Source organism: Pteronotus mesoamericanus, unplaced genomic scaffold (genome assembly GCF_021234165.1).
Source record: "Pteronotus mesoamericanus isolate MK-2021 breed Mesoamerican mustached bat unplaced genomic scaffold, CSHL_Meso_final scaffold_1186, whole genome shotgun sequence".
In the NCBI taxonomy this organism is placed as follows: Eukaryota; Metazoa; Chordata; class Mammalia; order Chiroptera; family Mormoopidae; genus Pteronotus; species Pteronotus mesoamericanus.
Window position 1 is genome coordinate 12,911,465 of NW_026555302.1, and position 24,615 is coordinate 12,936,079.

General features: G+C 36.4%; 1 protein-coding gene across 2 annotated transcripts in view; it reads left to right on the top strand.

The window, feature by feature from the left end:
• KIFAP3 (kinesin associated protein 3) overlaps positions 1–24,615 on the top strand; it is a 106,193-nt gene that overhangs the window by 54,950 nt on the left and 26,628 nt on the right. For both annotated transcript variants that reach the window (XM_054587793.1, XM_054587792.1), the window contains exons 16-19: positions 735–833; positions 3,649–3,734; positions 15,979–16,168; positions 22,910–23,009. In XM_054587793.1, coding sequence (XP_054443768.1) covers positions 735–833; positions 3,649–3,734; positions 15,979–16,168; positions 22,910–23,009 — 475 coding nt within the window. The remainder of the gene's footprint in view (positions 1–734; positions 834–3,648; positions 3,735–15,978; positions 16,169–22,909; positions 23,010–24,615) is intronic.

Here is a 24,615-nt window from a genome sequence, read left to right on the forward strand (position 1 = left end):
AATGGACTCATTGTTCTCCATATTGCACACAAAATAGATCTGAATCTAATATTACTCTATTAGGACCAAATTTTCTAGGACCTTGTATTAGTCTGCTCAGGCTGCCATTAACTAAGTACCACAGGCTGGGTAGCTTAAACAACAGAAATTTCTGGAGGCTGGGAAGTCCAAGATTAAGATATCAGCTGATTTGGTGAGGAAAAGAGAAGCAGATTTATTTCACAAATTAGAGTTGTTTAAAGAATTCTTATGACGGACAAACAAAAACAAAAACAAGTGGAAATAAGTTTTGCTGTTTCCCATTAGGGAGAGTCTGTTTAATCAGTTTCACTGTTGCTGTTCTCTTAAACCAGTCTTGTTCCTCAGTTCTTCAGCCTGGTCTGTGGCGATGAGTCATCTCAAGTGCCCTGGTTTAAATTCAGATGTGATATTTTTCTTTTTCAAATCTTTTTTATCTTTGCACTCCAAAGTAATTTAACGTACTTAGTTTAACTACAACCAAGTTTATTAAAACTTCTAAAAATATATTAAGAATTTTCTCACTGTCATCATCATGTAAGTTAGAAAAACACCTAGAACATAAGTGACATCTACCACCCATGTATTATAAAGAATTGAAACTAATTGTCTTCTGTCTGTGTCATTGTCATTTTTAGGGGTTTTTTTACTCAATGTTTTTTAATTTTGTAGATAAGCACTGTATTCTTTTTATTTAGTTTTCTGTTTCCTTTCAGCTCAACAAGAAGATGATGAATTTGTCTGCCAGATAATTTATGTCTTCTACCAGATGGTTTTCCACCAAGCCACGAGAGATGTCATAATTAAGGAAACACGTATCCTCTCAGTGTTTACCATATGTAACAGCATTGCATATTCAGAAAAGATGAATCTTTAGGTATTTTTTTGCAAGCATTCAAATAATGTAGAAAATATCAAGCTTTCAAACACATTTAGAGGGCAAGGTATTTTTCATGGAAGCTACCATGATTTGGGACTACATTTTTCAGTATGTAGTCCCAAATCATCATGTAGGTGGAATATATTGGGGGTAATTTTATTAACCTGTCAGGCTGCAATTCCTAAGAAACTTAACAAACATATTAGAACTTTCTTCCCTATTCACATTAACGTCACTCTCAAGAGGTTCCTAGGACTATCCTTAGTCCTCTTTTAATCTTACCTTTTTCACTCTGCATGGCAAAACATCTATTTTCATGATTTCAGCTACCAACTATAGACAACATATTTAATATTTTCCAAACCTCTTTCTTGAGTGCCAGGCTAGCTGCCACCTGAATGTCTTACACCTACCTAAAGGGGAATAGTGTGGTGTAGCCTAAGAAGCATTAATTATGATCACATAACCCTAAAGGTAACTTTTAATTACCTTTCACTATACTAGTTGCAGGACCTTGGATAACCTGCTTGAGCATACAATCTTGCATCTATCAAATGGCCATAATATTATTAAATAGAAAGAAGGCCTCCTTCTTTATAGGATTGTTATAAGTACTAATTGGTTTAGAGTGCTACAATAGTCCCCAGCACTGAGAGGTATTCAGTAAGTGGTAGTTTACCATTATTGCATCTAAAAGGGTTCTCAGTATTTCCAACACCTTCACCTGAGAAACAATCTACCTTATGTATTCACAGTGGATAACAATATCATCCACCAGTCCCATGCCTGAAGATTTTTGTCTGCTGTCTCTCTTAGCACACAATTAATCATTTATTCTGAAAACACTTACCTAGTGCTGAGCATCTAACATTGTTTTAAGTGTTGGATGCACTCAAGGAGTTTATAGTCTATTGGAGAGTTAGGCAAGTAAATTAAAATACAGAATTATAATCCCATGTAATCAGCATCATAAAAGGTATGTGCAGAGTCCACAGGGGAGGATATGTAGCTAAGTCAGGGGATGTCATGAATGGGTGGCAGTGGAAGTGGAATCTTAACTGGATTGTTTTGTCTTTTTTTAAATTGTGGTGGTCTTCTTGTTTGCGTACTCCCCGCCCAAAATCCGCTTTAGAAATCCACTGCATAAAAGTCTTCGTTACTCATGTGAAAAGTCTAAATTATTTGGCTGAGCACACATAACTCTTCATAACCTGACCTTACCTTAATTTTCCGAAGCCCCCGCTTTAACCTGCCTGTACACCATTTTCTCTTAGCACGCCAAATTTCTCATGGTTTCTCAGACATGGCCCACCTTGTTGTAGCTGACTGCCTCCTCAGGTGCCTGGTCAACCCAAAAACGTTGCTCTCCTTTTGTCTTCACCTGACAGTCTCCTGCTCAGCAAAGACAAGTCTCTGAGCCAAGCCTTTCTAGTCCTGTGCCCCTCCTTCCCAGGAGGAGCAGTAACTCGCCTGTCCTCTGTGATGACAATTTCACAGAATATGGAGTTCTGGCTTGCCAGCTATTTTCCTCAACAATGGAAGGTATTTTTCCACTGTCTTCTGGCCTGAATCGCTGCCAATGAGAAGTCTGTAGTCTGCTAATTATTGGTGTCTGTAATAAAGTCTGATGACAACTTACTTTTCTTTCCCTTGTGAGTGAGTCCATCTTTTTGTCAGGAAGACCGAAGGAATGTTTCTGCTTCTTTAAAGCCAGGTAGTTTTACTAGAGCTGGACTTGGTATTGGTCGTCCTTGCGTGATTTTTTTCAAGTGTGCAAATATGCTCTTTCAGTATGCAGTTTTGTCTGTGTTTTAATTTCAGGAAAGTTTTCTTGAATTATAGTTTTCAATATTTGTCCTTTTCTATTGCTTTGGTTGTCTTCTTTGAGACTTATGTTGGATTTTCTTTGCCTCTCTTTAATATTCGTTTCTAATTTTCTATCTTGTTTCATTTATTCTTAAAGAAATTTTCTTCCTTTCTACCTTCTATTTTTATTAAAGTTTTATCTGTTATTTCTATTTACTCTTGTGTTGTTACAAATTTAGTTTTTATATATCTTAAATGATGTTTTACTTTTAGTTCTTTCCTGAATCATTTTATTTCAAAGTTTTCTAATTCTGACTTATAAGTTCTTTCATATACTATTGTTTTCTTAAATTCTTTTATCTCTTTTTGAAAAACTAGATTGCAGTTTTTACCCTTTATGTGAAAATGTCTTATGTTTTCTCCTTTTTCTAATAATTATATATGGAATTTGACTGTGATTTTTTTCTGTTAATTTTGTGTGAAGTTAACTCTCCTGAACTTTTAGCAGGCCAGAGAGATCAAGGAAGCCTTCACAGCCGCAGAGCTGTGGAGCGCCCTCTGCAGTGCTTGGCACAGTTTTCATGTTTTCAGAAAGAATGGCTGTGTACTTCCTAAAATTTACTGGCTGTTTTTCTTACCCATTTTTATTTAGGGTGTTTTTTTCTTCCTCATCCTCCTTCCCTAAGCAAATGAAACATGAAATGTTTCTGGTCATCTTATACTAATTATATTACTTTAAAATTTGAAGTTAGGGAGTTAGGGGATGGGTAGGGGGAAGTGGTGAGGGAAAAATGGAGACAACTATACTTGAACAACAACAAAAAATAAAATGTCAAGTTAAATTACAAATTATCATTTGAATTTAGAGAAATGTGGGATTTATTAATAAGATGGAATAGCCTCAATCTCTAATGTTGTTCATATCTTTAACCACTATTATTCAGAGGCTCCAGCATACCTCATAGATCTGATGCATGACAAAAATAACGAAATCCGGAAGGTCTGTGATAATACGTTAGATATCATAGCGGTAAGTAATTTATATTTCTACACACATTATATTATAATAGTCTTTATTTTGGGAGAAAGAGGACATTGTAAATCTATTTAGAACGTTGCATTTGATATAAATACAAATTGGTCTTTTGGTAAAGCTCAGAAAATACAGTGATACAAAATTCATTTTTTGAACATCATTAAAGAGGACTTTTAGCTTTTAAGTATAAGCTTCTTCCATACAGGTATTACACATATTTAGTGTTTAAGTTTTGTTCTGCATACCACCTGACAATTCACTTATTGTTCAGACAAATTATTGCATAGGAGCAGGAGGTATGATGACAATTTCTGCCAAAACAACACAATCAACCTTGCAGTTTAGCCATTAATACTTCTTTAATAAATTGAATATTAGATCAACTTTTTTTTCAATTCTCTGATAATTTTTGTTATATACAGGGTGGGAAAAGAGCAGGTGTACAGTTGCAATACAAATAAATAATACAATATTTAATAAATAAAAATACAATAATAAACTCTGTGTTTTGCATGCTCACAACTGTAAACCTACTTTTGCCCCACCCTTTACCTAGACTAATTTGGTAAGTTGCTTTGGAATGATGAAACACAAAAATTTTAATGTTACTCTTGACTCTGGGAGTATTTAAAGGATATGTAACTGGAGGAATGTGATGAGAGGGATAGTGTGAGTCCTGGATAGAAGCATGTCCACCGTGCAGACCTTTCTGCAGAAACCAGGCTGCCCCCACAGCCTTCTGCCGGGCCCTGGGCCCTGGACCTGGGACCTGCCAGAGACTGGGTTACATTAACATTGTTTTCTCCTGTGGTAGACCCTGCCGCACACGACCTGCTGGCTTACTTCTTTGAACTGGATTTATACTTTTTATTTTGGCTCACCCTCTAAAAACCTTCTTGAATATAGTCTATTCAGTAATTCTCAAAGAGTAAGTATTTTAAAAGGATCAGAATAACATTTTAAAGGATCAGTTACCAGCTTCATTGCAAATCCTCTAATGCTAGCAATCTTATCATGAAATTGGACAATCTCCATCTGTACTTTGTTGGTCAGTTTTCTACATTTTATGTCACAAATTCATCTTGTTCGATATCAAACGCTCTTTGGGTTTGCCTGATTTTACCATTACTGGTTTAAAACTAAATGAGTATATTGGCATTTTAGCTTTGATTTCTAAATTACAATAGGGAAATTTTATTGATAAATTGGTGCTCTACCAAGCCATTTCGTCCATGTAGGTGCCTGGTTGCAGGGTTTGTGAGTGTGGAATGTTTATTACTCCTAGAGACAATTTCATGACTCATACACTGTTTTCTAGCAGAGCCCTGATGTCATTATTGTATATAAAGTATATGGTATAAGAATACTAAACTTTTTAAGTTCTACTTATGATTTTCTTACCTTAAGCAATGAGGAAAGGAGAAAGATGTCAGTCTGTTATGAATTGTCTTTAGCATATTTTTTTAAATTACCTTTTGTTGAGAAAAGTTAAATGGAAGGTAATGATATGTTTAGATTTATGTGTTAGTCATGTTTGGTTTAAAATGTAAGTTAGTGGTTGTTCCAAAAGGCCAACTTATCCTTTGTTATAACACTATTAGTATACAAATATGAATATATTTATTATAAGATAAAAAGTTATATTCCTAATTATTTCTAAACTCTGGACTCAAGTATTTCATCTTAGATAGGAGTTATACCCACCTTGTGTCTAACTTTCTTTTCTAGATACTATTCTAGCTCTCTCCTTTTCTCTAGAACCAAAGTTTTTAAAAAAATTGTCTACATATTACAGTTGACCCTTGACAATGTGGAGGTTAGAGGAACTGAACCCCGTCACCACTCCCGTGCAGTTGAGAATCCACATGTAACTTTTGGCTCTCCAGTAACTTAACTATAGCCATCCCTCAATATCGACAGGGGACTTGTTTCAGGACCCCTGATAGACGACCAAACTCTGCGGAAGCTCAAGTCTCACTCATGTAAAATGGCTTAGAACAGTGCATTCGGTTGGCTCTCTGTATCCACAGACCCCGGGTGCAGATCCAAAGTACTGTGTGCATCACGTATATTTCCTTGGTTTGTTTTTATTTTATTTTAATTTTTTTTCTTCTTTTGTTTCTTTACTTTCCCCTATCCTTTCTTCAGCCTGTGCCAAATCTGGCTTCTGGCTCCATTGCTGCATTCAAATGCTTCTCACTAAAGTCACCTGACTTGTATTTTTTTAAAATCCGATGAGCATTTTTAGTCTTCATTATATTTTGTTTATCATACCTTCCTTGAGGGAACTTAAAAATCCTGGTCCAAGTTAAAATACAAATCACAAAGAAAATTGGTTTAAATTATTACATTCATAAAAAGCCTTGTTGATGTGAAGACTTCAAAGAAGGATCATCAAAATGAAACTCATGATAGGTCAGCTCCTATGTATGGCTCCCTAAAATGCTGTCTGATCACTCAAATCAGTATTTTAAAAATCTGAACAAGTCATCAGAAGGTTCACATGTGAATTATTAATGTGATTCGCACGTCCTGCTGGGCTACTCAGTGGAGTCACCTTCATAGCTGCATCTTTGAGAAGAGAGGTGTGCAGTGCCACCAGCGGGAGGACACCAGCTCGGGAGACATCCCGTGTTCTGCTGGAAGGATGCTTCTGGGCCTTTTGGCTAGAACCTACGAGATTCAAGGCCCCAGTTCAGTTTCAGCTTGCTAGCTGGGAACAGGACCAACGGTAGCAACTCCTTGCCAAAGCGTTTTTCCCTCTGTTGGGCTAGGTTCTGGTCTTAGATTCAGCTTATGGCCTCTTTGAAGTGGTAGCTTGGTCCTATAAGCATCGCATCTAGAAGACAGCTGATTCAGGCTCTCCCGCCAGCTGAATGACCTCAGGCAACTTAGTCACCTCTGTGAGGGGTCGGCTTGCAGCGCCCGGATCCTGAGGGGGGAGAGTCGCTGTGGGGGCTGGAGAAGGCCTCTGCGAAGCGGCTGCCACACAGCGGGCGCTCAGGGCGTCCGTTCAGACTGGACCAAAGCTCTGGCCTCGCTAAGTTTATATGTAGGTTAAATCTCGGATCAACATTTCCCCTTTTTTTAGTACACATAATAGTGTTATATTCTATTCATTTTAATTTTTAAAATGGCATGGGAAGATAATCTGTCACTGTTTGGATTTCTGCTGTGGGAAGTTATCTGGCATATATATTTTAGCCAGACATACTACTATTTATAATTTAGAATTATCCTGCAAATGGCTGAACTTGGATTTTAAACCTTCAGGTCAGGACTATTAACTGAGCAGGGCCGTTACCTGGAAGGCCCTGAGTAGGACAGTGTGCTGCCCAGGGAGCGGCCTTTCCCAGCACAGACGGGCCCCGCCAGCGCGGTGACGCATGCTCTGAAGCCGCGGTGGCTTACCTGGATTTGGGCTCAGTTTACCTGCTAACCTCAGACCACAGTGGCACCCCTAGCCTGCTGGACCTCCTTACTTGGGAGAAATCTGAGGAGTGGGCATTTTAACACACGGCTGAAAAGAAAGCATCCCTGGCCCCTTGGGATGTAGCTGACAGCCTTTGGTTCTTCGAGCCCAGACTATACTACGGATCGTGATTCAAGGCGCTGGTTGCTTGTCCTGAATCTTTTTCAGGAGTAAAATGAGGAAATTGACTTAATTTGAAACAGGGGACATTTTGATTAGGCACAGCGAGGATGACGAAACACTAGAAATAGGCAGTAAGGGGAGAATGTGAAGTCTCTCTGTCTGGTTGCATCAGTAATAGCTAAATAACCAACTTTCTAAAACAGCCTGTTAGAAGCCCACTGAGAATGGAAGTGGATGATCTCTCGAGATTCTTTTCACCTCTGGATTGTGATTTCCTACTATCTCAGCATGACTATGTCTTATACTAATAAAAAAAATCCCCAAAAAGAGAATGAGAATGTTTGTAGCTTAAGGCAACTTATTTTTAAGAAAAGAAACTTCTTTTTCACTTACAAATTAGATGCCTTGCAAGTGTTAAGGAAACATGCCTTCTGCAATAAAGTCCTCATCCCCAAAATTATGGAAATGTTGCATTAGTGGTGATTGTTTGATGTGTTTGGGCCCAAGCCTGTACTGGTGAACTGAAAACAGATGCGTGATGGTAGTAACTCTTTGTACCATGCAGGATGACATGTCTGGTGATATGGTCTCTGTGGCCTTATCAGCAAGCTGTCGCCTGTCTGACTAGGCCTTCCATGTAGTTCCGGGAGGCAGAGAACGGGAAAGGCTCAGAGAAGAGCAGGGAGGCAGGGAGGCAGGGAGAGAGGAGCCTCGCAGCTCCTTGGTCTCCCTGGGGGATTCTGGGGCAGTTGCCAGTTGCCTTTCTCCTCCACACCTTAGGGATCATGAAGGAAAGGACACAGAAAGAGGTTCTGAAAACCCAGACAGATTGTTACCCTTCAGTTCTTCCTCAGCTTTGTGTGAAGTATTTGAGAACCACATAAATTCTTCCCCAATTGCCAAGCAAATTCCCCGCCCCCTAACATTACTGGGTTTTCAAACATTTAATACATGTTTATAAAAGCACATGTACTGTGTTCCAGACACTAAGATAGATGCTGGCAATACACAACTCCACAGCACAAAGTCCCTAGAAGGTACACGTTTCCAGTCTAAACACTAGAGAACACCATGATCTCGTCATCTAGACATGAACTGGCCTTCCAGGAGCAGTACCAGTGCCCACACCTGTGCTGTACCAATGGCACCTTGCAGCTTCGGGGTATTTCCAGGAAAAAGAAGGTGTACCAAGTTCTCTAGTAAAGATTGATATGTGTTATCTGTCTAGCAAGCCACAGGCCCATGTGATTTGGTACTTACACAGCTTTATGCCTCTGACATTTTCCATGGCTGCCCTTTCTCTTTTAGGAGCTCTGTGGTCATGGGCGGATTGTGTGTCTTTCAACTGTCTGGAATTAATAGCTAGCTCCAGTATTTTAAGCTTGGAAAACAAGGTGGTATCTTCATTGCAGAATAAACAAAATCTTATTCAATAAGACTGGTGTACTGAAATGAGATAAACCAATGTAGGTTTGCACATAACCTCTAGGACATCAATTGTTATGATCTCCACAAAAATGACTGAGAAAGCCTCTGTCAGACAAAAAAAAGCTGAGTTTATTAATGATTCTGTATGCAAGGAAGAGCACTTTAAAAATGTCTCATGTTTAAAAAAGAAATTATGGAAGAAATTTCAAAGGGGTACGATTAGGGTTAGCATTAAAAGTCAGGTTATTTCAGGACAGGCTTTCAGAAGCAGAGAGTGGATAGGAATTGGGTAAAATGGGTAGACAGTAGTCACTTCTAATTGGCTTGCAGGTTGTGTATGAGCACAGAGTAGAGATTTCTCAGTTGTTGACAGAAACTTCTAAGATGTTCTTTCTAGAGTAGGTGGAGTTGGTTCTTCCTTGTTTTACAATCTTGGTAAACTTTCATTTCTCAGATTTTTAATTTTGATATTTATGTGTCAGTTCCATGCAGTCAGATTGTATTTAGTGAGATAAGTTTGCTTAGCCCTCTTTTGGAGTTCATTTTTACGTTGCATAAACCTGAAAGGCAGACATTTAGGATATTTTTTTTTTCCGGCTTTGTAGAATTTACTCACACACATGTACACACACACATACTCACACACATGCCAGGTTCTCAAATAGTGTCATTTTGTTCAAAGTCTCTATAGCATTGAGGAGATGCCCTAGGAGTTTAACTGTTGTTTATATTAATTAGCCTACAGTACAGCTGGTTTAGTATGTCATTGTGCTTAAAGTCACAGAACTTCGACAACATGAAGTGAAGTGTATATTGTGTGTGTGTGTGTATGAATGTGTGTGTATCCCTGACAGTCCTATGCATCTTTGTTTTTTGGGGGTTTTTTCCCATTGCCAACAATTGTGTTTAAAAGAACTCAAGCATAGTATGGAAGATGAAGGTCATGATTGCTTGCTTAACTAGTTCTATCTTTTACTTTGTGGTCTGACTGGACATGATAATTTAAGTGATATTGCATAGATGGGCCCCCTCCATGCTTTAAACAGAGAGTGAGAGAGAATTCTCCTGTGAGGTCTGGTTAGAGAATATCACGGTCAAGACTAAAGGGCAGCACTCGGAACAGTAGTGTTGCAACATAGGGAGGGTGTGCCTAAAAGTCAGCATCTCTGATGGAGACTTGTTCAGCGATGTCTATCTCACTATGCGTATTTTATACCTATCATTGGGAGAAGTAATTTCTGAGGTACAAAAAGTATCTTTTTAGCAGCTACTAACTTAACTTTAATGAACAACTAAATTACTCTAGATCTGCTTTAATTTAGGATGAAGAATTGTATTAAATAAACCATATTACATTCTCACTTTAGGGGCCTGCCACATTAAAGGAGAAAGGGAAATCTGTTTTTCATCAGCAGTTTTAGAACACAAAGCAGATCTATGTAGCGCTGTGTTATCCTGTACTGTGTTAATCACATACAAGGTGTGGCGGAAGCCAGTGACAAAGGGCTTTCCTGAGAGTGAGCAGGCTCTGATAACAGGCTGGTTAAGGCTTCATACTGTCTCAGGGGTTGAGTAGTAAACAAAATGATAGAGGACTTCAAAAAGGATGGCACATTCCATATAAAACCAAGCCATAAGTTTTTCATGACACTTTAGAATTTATGGAAACAGCGCTTAAGATCATGATGTCAGGATCTGAGAAGAGAAGAAAAGAAAACACACCTTTAAATATAAGGCAAACTCAAGTCCCAAAGGCTGTCAGGGTGTAGTCCTGGGAAAAGAAGCATTTCAAAAAGGAGGACAAAACAACTAATAATCCCAGAGTCCACAGTGGTTTGGTAGATTTTTACGACACAGCTTAGCTGTGGCTTAGCTATGACATCTCCCAATTTCCATAGTTACTTCCTGCTAAGGAATGGTGGTGATACAAGAGGGGAATAGAGATTTGGGGCAGAGAGGTGAGAGGGAATAGATGTAATAGATGTCAAATTTATTAACTTTTTGACACTAGATATTCATTTAGAACTGCTAATTAACTTTTTAAAATAAACTTACACTGCCAGTGTTCTTCAGTGTGTGGTGATAATCATTTCAACAGCCTTATGAAGTAATGGTATTAATCATAAGTTTTCATTTGTAGAATGTTAGAACTTGAGTAAATCTTAGATTTGTTTCATTTCAGAAATGAAGAATCAGAAACAAAAGATATTAAAATACCTTTAAAAGGGTGCATACTTCTCTTTGTATTGGAGCTGGAACCAGAACCCAGGTCTCCTAACTCTATCCCAATGTTCTTCGCATTACGCTGTGCCGTGTTCTTAATACACATAGATTCAGGCTCTGAAACAGAGAGGCCGTGGCGTTGCCATGGCTGTTAAACTCTGTTCATTGAAGGCAAAAGGAGAAGGTCACCAAGGCTTGGGAGCCCAGAATGCTGGCCCTGGGAGCAGGGTAAAGCCTCTACTGCATTTCACTGAAGTGGAAGAGAAATAAACAAAACGTGTGTGTGTGTGTGTGTGTGAGAGAGAGAGAGAGACAGACAGACAGACAGACAGACAGACACTAACACAGAGAGACCAGGGCTGGGGAGGGATTGCAAATGCAAGGTTTTAGCATGTCTTGTCTTGGGAAAGTATCTATTTTATCTATTTTCAGATTGTCTTGCTTACATTTTGAGTGTTAAAAGGACCTTTCCTTTCCAAAACAACAATAGTAGGTGGCAGTTGATTTACATTGAATGTCAGTCCTCCACACTTGCTGTTGAACGTTTCTAGGGGTCTAAAACTCCTGGGGCCGCAGCCCCAGCCTCTTAATGACACTTGCTGAGTAGATATTCAGCAGCCGTAAGTTGAACTATTTGATTTTCAAGAAATCTGAAACATTAAAATCAGTGTTTCAGAAACAAAGATCAAAACTCTAACCAGTGTTTACTGCTAAGGAAAAAGAGAAATAAATTATTTAAATGAATTTTGTGTTCCTCATAAAAAACATGCTTCATTCCAAGATGCTATATTTGTTAAACATTCAAATACTTGAGGCTGTATTTTCACAAAATGGAACAAACTTTTATGGGGCATATACAATATCTTAATAATGTTTGCTACTTAACCTCTAAATTAAAAATATCTATATTTTAAAATATTTTCCAAAGTTAGCTATTAATACTGGAATTGACGTCATTGAAACCGTTTTTTTTTTTAATTGTGGTTCTTTATTTGGAATTTTCTCTATAATTTTGAACTTTCAGTACTGAAATTCTTTTATAACATAAAACTCCAACTATTGTTAAAAAGTTTTGTTACTACTGCTTGACATTTGAAGGTCTCGACACTGCTTGTCACGGTTTATGCCGTTTGCTATGTTCTATAACAAAAGCGACACATACCTATTCAATCCCAAGGCCACCTCTTGGGAAAACTCCACTTGTCATGTTAGTGGGTTCATTATAGTGGGAATCTGTAGTCCTTGTTGGATATTTTGCAAAACATAATTTTCTATACCGTAATCAGGGGTGTCCAAAGGTTTGGTGTCTCTGCACCACACTGGAAGAATTGTCTTGGGCCACACATTAAATACATTGTGACATGTAATCACAAAAATATCTCATAATGTTTTAAGTAAATTGACAGTTTTGTGTCGGGCCACATTCACAGCTGTCCTGGCCTGCATGCGGTCCACAGGCCACAGGTTGGACTCCCCTAATTGATTACACAGCTTGGTATAGAATTACATGTCCTGTGTCATGTTTCCTGAAGGAGAAGCTCGGTTATTTTTTGTTTGATTTGTATCTGAAAAGCTGAAGAGACAACCACACTGTTTTCATTGTGCTACCCTGTAAACAGTAACGCACATGTTAACCATTGCTAGTCACAGAGAATCAGGCCTGTTTGTAGTACAAAAATATTCAAAATTAGAGTAAAATTATGTGTAATAAGGAAAATGACAGTACAATCCATAGCATTGTTACTATACCTTTTTGACCTTATGATTTTAAGAGATGCCTTGGTTCTGTGGGCTTATTCAGTCACAAACTGATGAAAGAGAGGATGAAACTCGAAAGGAATTCGGACTCGCATAAGGGCTGTCTTAGTACATTGGGTGCAAGGTCTTTGCCGAAGAGACTAAGTCAGGCTTTAGGGTCACTAGTCAGCCACGGACACTCACGGCTGTATTTGGTTTCTGTGTTTGGATCTCTCAAATGGAGTGCGCAATGGTCTCTTTTTAAAAACTAGGCACATGTGTATAGGTCTGTTAAGAAGAATGTTGCTGTAAGCTTCAAAGGTGACAAGAAGGCTTAATTAGAAGGGCTGTTTGTGAAGAAAACAGCATCCTTGTTACACAGTTCTACATTTATTAAATATATTTTTAATTTATTTTTGGAAAGGAGAAGGGAGGGAGGAAAGAGGGAGGGAAATAGTAAGTAGAATAGTAAAATCTTATGAGAAGGGTGTAAGATGGCAGCTCCTAGGATAAGCACACATTTTTTTCTCTGCGCAGAGCATTACTGACTAGGCTAAATCCGTTTTATGGCTATGTCGTTTAAGGCTTTACTTTTTCAATTATACCTGCATCTACGACACTTCACAGTTATTAGTAAAGAGGCCAGCCCTGTATTTTATATGCTTTGGGCACTTGATTGGGTTTTAACTCCTGTTCTTACACTAGGAAATAACATGCTTTAACTTAAATTGTAGTAAAACAAATCAAATCATGTTTTTCTGTCATCTTCCTAGAATACTTCTTCATTCAGATAATCATTTAAAATTTTCCTATCAAAATGAAAAGTTAGTTTTATACGAAGTGAAAAAACCTAGTATTCATCAAAGAAACACCCCCACTTAAATTAGTTCCAGTAGTTAACGTACATTTAATAGGATTTCTGGTATTATAAGGCATATTCTGGGAGTTTTGGTGACCTATAACTAACTTATCTTTTAGGAAAAAAACCCAGTTAGTATGGAGAATTACTTGCCTAAAGTAACATTTTTCTTTTTGTTTATGCATTAAATTCTTTACCATAATGGGTAAAATAAGTTCATCTTTCTTTTCTGTTACAAATGTATGTGATCATTCTTAAATTATCTGGCTACTTCTTATATGACAGTAATATTTTTTTTCACAGCGGACTTTGAGCACATGCATTGTGCCACATATGGAACCAAAAAATATACTGTACTTTTGAAGTCGTATACTTTAAAGAGGTTCATTGTTACATTTAGCATTTGGGCTAAATTATTTTGAAGCTAATCACATTGCCTGCATTGCATAATTAGCACCACTTAGTATTTTATTTAATTTTGTAAACCCAAAGCGATCCACTAAAATCTGTAGCCAGTGAAACTTCTTGTAACAACATCTCTGTGCTATTATTTTTTCAACTCCCTTTTCCCCTGTCACCGTCCCATGTGTGGCCAGGGTAGAGAGAACGTGACTGAGAGTACAGTGTCTGATGTACTTACTAGACCAGAAGTTACTTCCTCCCATATCATTGCTTGGTCAAAAATTTGACCCCTTTATAGAATCTGAGAGCTGCAAGTTGACCTTGGAGGTCATTTATTATGTGCATTCACTGAAGAATCTACTCTGCAGTGACCCTGCTGAGTGGTCATGTATCCTCTGTTTAACTGCCTTTTCCTCATTGCTGCCCAAGTTTACTTCAGTGTTCTGGGCTTTGTTTTCTCATTTGTAAAACGGCAGTAATTATGGTACCTAAATTAGAGAGCTGTTACTTCAATTAATTAGCAGTAATGCGTAACATTAAGTGTCTTCAGTATAGGTTTCTAGGTTTTGTAAATGGTTTACCTGTATTTTTTCAGAGCAGTTTATGTATAATCAATGATTAGATAATTATTTAAATTATCATATTTAATCTGACACTGTGACCATACCAGTGTGACATTTATTGTTTATTTATAAATTTTCAATTTCAGATATAGGTTAGCATTGAGAATGTAATTTTAAAAATCTCATTCAGTGTTTTAAATATTGAAATTATAACAGTTGAATTAATAAATGTTTATTAAAGTGACATGCAATAATTAATGTTTATTATAGCTTTACTTTTATATAATTTAATCTTAAATAATTATATTAGAAAGTTAACAACTAATTGGAATGTTAACAGATAACTATTAGAAAGAAGGAAAGCGTAAAAATCAATGGCGACCTTGCCATTAGGGGTGCCGCAGCCCAGAAACATCCCCTGCTCTCCCCAGCATCAGTTGTGCCTCGCTTTGGATAAGAGTTGCTCGACTACTTGACTGAAATGCATATTTGGTCCACCTCTTAATTATCATGATTGTGTTGACTATTGGAGGACAATCCTGCTAGCTTGGACCTTACCAACTCCTTTTTAGTTAACTATACACAAAGGTGTCAAAGATATGACAGCAGAATGCAAGACTAAGAGCCCTAGGATTAGGATGAGAAATACCTGCAGCCTTTGTTTTTCATCTGTGCCATCAGCGGTGCTTTCCATTGATTGTTACATGAGTACATTAGCCAGAAGTGGCCATAGCCAGTGGGAAAAGTGGGAAGCTGGGTAGGTTCAGCTGTATTTTATAATAATTTGCCTTTTGTCCTTCAAAAACCTTCACCAAGGATGCTCTCTGTGAACAGATATTACAGATACAGCAGTGAATAAGCCACAGTCTTGCTTTTGCTTTTTAGGAGTTCATGGCGGAGACACAAGATAGACATATAAAGACATAATTATGAATAAATAAGATAAATGTTACTATGTTGTTTTCCATAGTAACCATTTCAGTAGTTAGGAGAACTACTTCATTAGTGCTTTCTTTTCCCCCTACTGAGAAGTGTTATCTAAACAAAAGATATAGCAAAAGATGTAATCTCAGTGCTTAACCACCTGTCATTAGTGCCACAAATAATTATAGCCACAGAACACTTTGGAAGTTGAAGTCTGATTGCTAACCTATATTCTACCGATAAAGAATGTGTGCAATTTAAACTTTTCCAGTTTTTGCCATTGCCTTTAGCAATTGGTAATCCAAATAGAGATGTCTGTAATATATGTATTTAATTGATTTTTATAGATTGTTATATAAAATTATTCTGAACAAGTATTTTTAATGTTTCCTCTGACCCAAATGAAGACCCCCCCCCAAATTCTCACAAGATAAAAGTACTGTTATCTGAGTGCCAAGAGAGCACCTGCAGGAGCTTCCATGAGAGCTGACTGTTGGTTTCCAATAGGAGTATGATGAAGAATGGGCCAAGAAAATCCAGAGTGAAAAGTTTCGCTGGCATAACTCTCAGTGGCTGGAGATGGTTGAGAGCCGTCAGATGGATGAGAGTGAGCAGTACTTGTATGGCGACGACCGAATTGAGCCGTACATCCATGAAGGAGACATTCTTGAAAGGCCCGACCTTTTCTACAACTCAGGTAAGATGATAACCAATTGTCTGCGTGTTAGAAATGGGAATTTTGATCTGCCAACTTTGCTCATTCCCAAGCTCTGTAAGCACTGTTAGTGTATAGATGTCTCCTGCTAATGATTTCAGACATAACATCAATACACGCCAAGTAAACCTATTAACTCACTGTTATTTTTTTCCAAGTGAGTCTTTGATGTAATCTCTATAAAAAAGGCTGTGGCCAGGAAAATTAATTGCTCTTAGTTTATTACCTTCTAGAGTATATAACTTAAAATGACATCTTCAGGATTTCAGACTTCTGTTTAAAAATGTAATGTTTATTTTTCTTTATTCATGTCAATGTATAACTCACTAATTTATGTTTTGTGTTCCACATATTTTGTTTTAACAGTCTAATATGGCCATTGTTTTGCTCTAGTTGCAAAGTAGTAAACTCCATTGGGTGACTATTTGGTTGGGATGATGCCGACACTATGCAGTGATAGTTTTTCCTTCTTAACTCTGCTAGTGTTTTCAAGGTAAAATTTAATTTTTACATAACTCCCACATATATTATAACCTTGTTGATTCTGCCATACTGCCATTTTCCTGGGATGAGTTTGGCACAAAGATTGGTGAGTTTTTGCATATTTCTGCTTTTAACGTGTTTCACAGTTGCCAACATTAACATTACTTCATTGAAGTCATTTAGTTGAGGAGTGGAAGGAAGGGATTTCAAATTAAGATCTGTAGCAGGTTGGAAATAAAAAGCATGAAAGTAATTATATCTGAATTAATGGTTCACTTTTTCCTATATGTATTGCTTCATGTGTTTTCATAATTGTGTATTGTGCAAATTGCCCATAAACATTGCATTATTTTTATATTTGATATTTGAATCCTGGAAAATTGATACTTTATTTTGAAAATTAAATAGATTTCTTCCTAACTGAACTTTACAGTAGTTATGAAATACTGCTTTGTGTTTCAAACCAGATGGTGTAGATCATTAATTTCAACCAACCAGAATTTCTTAGTTCAGTAATGGCAAGCAGCTGTTCCTTACATATTCAGATATTCATGAAGTAAAAATGATGTAAAATATATGTGATATGAATTTTTTGTTAATAGAAATCAGAATTTCTTGGAATCAAGTTTCTTGCTTTGAAGATTGATAGCTACTTTTCAGTGTGAATCAATTACAGTTTTCAAAACCAAATAAAACTTTTAACCACCACAGTATTCAACTTTGTTGTTTTAATACAATTAGAATTTTAGAACAGATTTTTAAAAAGTTAGAGCACATTTCCAAAATTAATTTATTTAAATTAACTCTTCAATGAAAATCATAAACATTTTTCTGTAAGATATTTTATAATTAAAATGTACAACCTAGACTTTTTTGAGAAATCTAAATATATTTTTATATATCAAAATTTAAAAACAGCCAATGCTGATGGAAAAATAAATAAATTTAAGCATTTGAGGAGTGAAATATTATCAAGAGATATACTCATTGGCTGTTTTTTAATACCTGTAGCCTGATGATGTGGAGGACATTTGACAAGGAAGATGACATTGCTGTGAGTTTAAAGATACAAGTTCTCATATCGAGCCATCTATTTTTTTTAGTTAGTGAATTATTTTACCTACTTCATTTTCCATGAATAGTCCATCTACTAAATGAATCTGTGGTATCTCCTGATGTGTGTCATAGAAATCTAGATCACACCAGCCTCGTCTTTACTTGTGTGCTTGTAAGTGCTTGAAGTGTCTTCAGACACTCAGAGAAACTTGTAAAACCGCAGATTTGAATGCTTGAGCCCTCTTATTTAAGTCTCCATGATGCTTTAGGCAGCGTCTGATAAAAGCAAGTTTAGTAGCATTTTAGTTACACAGGTTAAGCTAAGTGGCCCATAATTACCTGGATCTTATCTTTTACTTTAAGTGCAATATCATCATCTGCTGCTTCCTAGTCATTAGTGTTGCCTTCTATGTTTTCAAACCTTATTTGTTAAAATGTATGTTTCTTTCTTGCTTTAATTTTATTTTTTTAAAGGATCTTAGTGTTGTCATATGAAATAGGAATCTAGCATTTCCTTTAGTTACAGTAGTTTTTCCTGAGAGTCTAAAATTATGATAATTGTAATCACAGATTAATCTCCTTCTTCGTCATGAAAATCATGCTGTTTGTGTTAGTACATTTACTCACAGGGAGAAGCATATTATAGTTTATAATAAAGCGGTATTGCTACTATACATTTCTAAATGACTTTTCACCTTTACGTAGTTCTTCATCAATTATGGTGAATCTTACTCTTAGCATTTGACATGTAAAAATACTTCTGCAATATGAAGCTTAAAGTGTTTATTTTTCTATCTCAGAATCATTATAAAACTATAATTTTCATTTATGTATGTGTTTCTGTGATGTGTTATTTCAGAAACAGCCAGATAAGTTATGATTTATCTATTTCAGTCATTTCCTTTTCTCATTTTCTTCATTATTGATGTCTATTTCTATCATACAATCACAATGTCACTTTTAGCTAGTTCACCAAACAGCCCAATATTATGTTTTCATTTATTTCAGTAACAGTATATAAAAAGATAATGTTTTTGTAATTTTTACTCTTGCTCACAATGTATATAAGCCAGTTTTTTAACTGACTTTCAGGAATCAGAATGCTGATAAACTGCCTCTGCTGACAGTAAATTTGCTTTCATTTCACCCTTGTTCCAGTACCTACCCGTTTCGTTCATAAGCAGGCTTCCCATCATTACATGGAACGCCTCAGAAAGGTGTGTTGTATACAACCACCATAGGAAGGCTTCATGTGATTTAATAATGCAAGTGTGCATAACGCCCCGCAGCTTCCAGAGGGCTCTGGTGGATATCATCTGCCTTCTGTTTGTTGTCTGGTCGTTGTAAGTGGGACATGAAATTCTTTGGTTCCTGGTTGCTCTTTGAATCACGAGGCTAGAGTAGTAGCCTGAGAAGGACACTCCTAGATTTATCTGGAGTTTGTAATCAAGAATATATGATTCCTCTTTAGTATTTCTATAAAACAATTACTTTTGGGTGCAGAATGCTGAGAAATGGATAGTTCCAAAGAAGATGAGGTACTTGAATGGAGGATTAATTTAAGATACAATTTAACTTTTATTAAATTATAAATAAAATCTAGTGAAGAAAGATTGCTCGTATATCAGAGTTTCCTAAATTTTGTCAAGCCATTAAGGGCACTGTAGAAACTGGTTTGCAGAATGAATTGCAGTGTCCTAGAGGTATTAAAAAACATTCAGGAGTGTAAGTTTTCTCTTTTTTACTCACATAATATCAGGCTTATTATACTGTTAAACTAGTTGTCTCCTGGGCTTATGACATTTCTGGCTGAATCTGTAAACTCAGAAATATTTACTTTGACCTGTTGGAGGAGCTCCCCATTTATAGTCCATTTATTCTTTGTTCGTCTTCTTCCCTTTGAAGATGATGGGAGCTCTGAAGCAGCGTGACGATGTTGAGAATTTGACAAGAGTTTTTTAAAATTTAATTTCTACCTAATCTGGCTCACTTCACTAGGTCATATTTCATGTAATAAGCTTAAAAATAGAGGTATTTTTTATTTAGTTGTATTTATATCTGAAGTTTTTCTGAGTGTAGAATCTTTTATTCTACTGGCATGCTGAATATCTTTGTATTCATTTTCACAGTGTGATATACATTTTATTTTGGCACTTTATTTAGTTTGTTCCTCTAAAATCGGCTGATTTCTTAAACCCTAATCCTCAATTATTTGGTTTTAATTTAACAGAGGAGCTTATTGATTGTTGTGGTCATAAACTTATTAATTTTAGCCACACTTTCACAAAGTGTTAGATCCATATAAAGTTCATTCTTTTAGCTGCTCAGTACTCTATGATATCTTAGCATTTTCCACAATTTCATTTTTTTTAACTTCTTTGTGTTTTAACTTGTCTTTTACTTATGGAATCTTTAACTTTTAGAAAACATAGAAACTGGTCTAAATATTAGACACTTTTAAGCTACCTCTTAACTATTTTAAACTTACTAAAATAATAAGACAGATACCAAAGTTATTCAGTAACAATTCAACAATTAAATAATAAGTCTTTGTGGATACATGTACCAAACAAACAGTACAGGAGTCTTATGGAAATACAAGTCACCTCACTCACTCCTCTTCCAATGCTGTTATTTTTTCTAAAAGCTTACTTGATTTTTAATATTCGTGCTCCCACACAGACCTTGTCCCTAGTGCTTACCTGCCTTTCAGGGCTCCCGTCAGTTATGCTTCTGCCTCCCTCCCTCCCCAAGTAGGATTTTCTAAGCCCTGTAGACACGGCGACCCCGCTACCGCTTTTCTGTCTTCTGTGCTCATTTGGTACATACGAGGCCTGTCCAGAAAAAGTCCAGCCACTGTGAATATAACAAGAATGGTTTGCACGATATCAATGTAACCTGGCAGCCAAGGAGAGTGGACTGGAATGCACATGTGTGAACAATGATGACTTCATGTACTGGTCAGTGGGGATGGTAGATGCCCTTGAGTGAGCATGCGTACTGTGTGGCCATTACATTCAAAATGACTGAGCGAGTAGGGCAATGAATCTGTATCCCATTTTGCGTTAACTTTGCTGAAACTATTCAGATGATTCTGAAGGCCACAGCAATGGGCTACCAGTGACTGGCAGCTTCATCACAACAATGTGCCCGCTCAGGCATCACATCTCGTGCAGAGTTTTTTGGTGAAACATCAGATCACCCAGGTGACTCAGCTCCCCACAGCCCAGATTTGGTTCCCTGCCACTTCTGGCTTTTCCCCAAACTCAAATCACCTTTGAAAGGGAAGAGATTTCAGACTGTCAATGAAATTTAGGAAAATACAACAGAGCAGCTGTTAGTGAGTGGGAGAACTGTGTGAGGTCCCAGGGTCCCTACTTTGAAGGGGACTGAGGAGTCATTGTCCTGTGTACAATGTTTCTTGTATCTTACATCTTCTTCAAAAATTGTCTCTATTTTTCATATTACATGGCTGGATACCTTTTTGACAAACCTTGTATATCCATTCCCATTGTACATCATTTATTAATGAAATATGTTACTTATATACATCTTTTGTGTATGTGTGGTTTTTATTATTTTACATTTTCATGTATTTACATGTTTTTGTTTCCTCATTTATTAAAAAATTTCCACATTAATATTATTTTATATTACTTTCAGTTGTACAGCATAGTGGTTAGACAATGATATAATTTAATAGATATTTAATTACATCTTAAGTGTTTGTTTTATATTTCACTTAACCTAAGATTCTTAAAAATGGAAATTTTGTATTGTAACTTTTGTATTTACTACAAGGCCGAGGAGAGCATTATTATGCATGTGGTAGGTGTAAAACGGTCATCTGGTGACTAATTTACTTATCATGTCCCAAAGCTGTAATCAGTGTTGTGGGTGTGACCTATGACCTAGCCAATGTTTATCTAGAAGTCACTTAACAACCCAGAATACTTTCTTTTTATTTATTTTATTTTTATTGATTTTTAGAGAGGGAGAGAGAAGAGAAACCTTGATTTTTGTTTTAGTTCATTTGCACTTATCGATGCATTCACTGGTTGATACCTGTGTGTGCCCTGGCCAGGGATCGAACCTGCAGCCTTGGCGTATCAGGATGACGCTCTGACCACTCAAACTACGTGGCCAGGGCCGGAATGCTTTCAAAATATGACACTTTAAGAGGCCTGAGAACTTTCCAAATAGTCACTACAAAAGCCGTATCTTACAAAGTGTTTGTACACAGGACAGCCTTGAAGCCGTCACTTTGATCTTTTTTACTCGGATCATTCTTAACTTACTCATAATTGTATCCATAATAAGTTTTCTGGTTGCCCAGTTTGGAGCAAATAAGGAGAGGATGTTATTTGAAAATCAGTAAGAAGTAATAATAAAACTTGGATTTAGGAAAAGAAGCATTTTACACTCAGCAAAAAAGAACTCAAAAGAGCATAGTAGTGTAGAGCCAGTTAGTGTAAGTAGTCGAGTGTATCGAATAACCTAGGGCATGCGGTATAGTGATTGATGTTTGTAATGAAGATCAAGTCATCAAAAAGTATTTAAATATGTTCTGTACACTTTTTGAAAAGACAGGGCATGTAAAATATATTTGCAAAGATTTCTAACGTGTGTGTGTGTGTGTGTGTGTGTGTTGTAATGTTTGTCAAGCATTGCTTATTTAGAATTTCACTTATTTGAAACATCTAATTCCCCAGTCGTGCTACACAGTTGAAGCTGTGTGGGTATAAAATGTGGGGCACACTAAAGTTTTGTACTTTTCTGATACCCTGCCGTTTAATGTCACCTTGTCTTCACTTACCCTGCTTCCTTAGCCTAGATCATCCTCCCTGTATGTCCCTCCCTACCTCACCCATCGTCTTCTGTGTTCTCCACAAGACTGTAAGCCCCTTGAAGGCAGAGACTGTCTTGCTCATCTCTGTACTAGTGTAGGGCTGCCACGTGGCAGATGCTCAGTGAGTGTTCAGTCATGCTGAATGGTTGTAAAAGAACAGCTAAGGATGTATGGCCTTCTGTTCATACTCCCAAGAGAAGAGCATGTCATGCTCACATTTTCTTTCCAGATTAAGTATGCAAGTTATTTTGTATTATGTTGCTTGATAGAATAATTTCCTTTTTATTCCCTACAAATATGTTTTACTAATGACCATTTTCCTCCTTTCTCTATAGATGGATTAATCACCTCTGAAGGAGCCATAAGTCCAGATTTCTTCAATGATTATCACCTTCAAAATGGAGATGTAGTTGGGCAACACTCATTTCCTGGCAGGTAAACAGTCTTTCCAAGAAAAATCTAATATATGATGTTTCCCTTGTTTTTGAAAAGCTAGAATTCTCTCCACTCCCCATTTTTCTATCTTTTTTCATTAAAGAGGAAAAATGCTGAATATTTTCAAGAACATGCTTGTTTGTTTTTAATTTATGAAGTCATGTTTTCTATGCAAAAAAAATGGAATCACAGATCTGAAAAATATATGTACTTCATCACTTTGGAAAATACGGGCTGTCTATTGAAAGACACAATATTTTTGCCAAATTAATGAGTTCAGATTGTTTTCCAAAGCCAATCAAATATAATATAAAATAAGGAAACAATACATGTATTTTAACAATTACTTAGACCTTGTTTTAACAAGTTGATGCTTTGATTAAAAACTTTTTCTCCCTGGGTGACATGCAAATAAAATGTTTAAGGAAAAAAAAATCTGACATGTCAGCAGTGTTCTACAGTTGATTTATAAAATTTTACCAGAATGTGTAAACAGTATTTTCTTTTTCATATCATTCCTGGAAGTGGAATATTTGAATTTAAACTGACCGTTGAAATATCACGTTAAATTAGTCTCCTGAATAGCTGCAGTCTTATTTTCCATTAAGACTATTTTTTCTTTAAGTTATTTACTTAATTTTCTCTTCTAAATTTGTACTTTTCATTAACATAACCGATTTTCTGTTTAGAGGATGTGTTTATGTATTTTTTTAATGAAAGAATACAATTGTGATTAACATTTTATAACTCTTATTGACCACTGTAATGAGCTATTTTGATCCAACAGTTAATTGTTACAACCATTATTGATCATCTATTATATGTAATCTATTTGACAAATACTCATTGTATTTATTTTCACCTGCACAGCAACGTTTTAAGGCAAGTATTGTCATAGCCATTTTACAAGTGGAGAAATCAAGCCTCTAATAATTTAAGTGACCCACTCACACTAGTAGGATGTTACAGAAAAAGTAAACTCAGGCCTTTATATCCCCAGAGTTTATGTATCTTCCATCATGATGCCTGATTTAGAAGGAAGCATAGCATCGTGTAGTGACTTCTAAGTAGGTTTTTCCTCCCACAACCGCATTAAGAAATGCTTCAACCCACTATATTGGTTTCACAACTCATTGATATCATGACTCAACTTTTAAAAGCATGGTGGAAATTGTAGTTATTACATGAAATGTGATACTATATATGTAGTTCAGTACTCTGTTGTGGACTTGAAATACATAATAGAACTTTAGAAAGTTTTATCAGTGTACTGGATTGTCATGGTAAGAAACTCCTTGCTGTAGGAAATAAAAGTTAAACATGGTTACGTACCAGAAAGCATATGGCTTTTGATCACTTCTGATGTTTCTGTCTGTATTAGCTATAATTATTTAAATGGAGACTCTGTTTAATCATTATAACTACTATACTCCATCATGGGACAATTCCCTGTACAAATGTTTTCTAAAACATAATTGGAAAAGGAAGAAATGATTTGGGCTTATAATCCTCATATTTATACGGAAGATTTTTGCGGATGGCATTTACAAGATTAAGTGTTCTGCCATTTATGTTTCACTGTGAACAAAACATTATTTTTGTATCT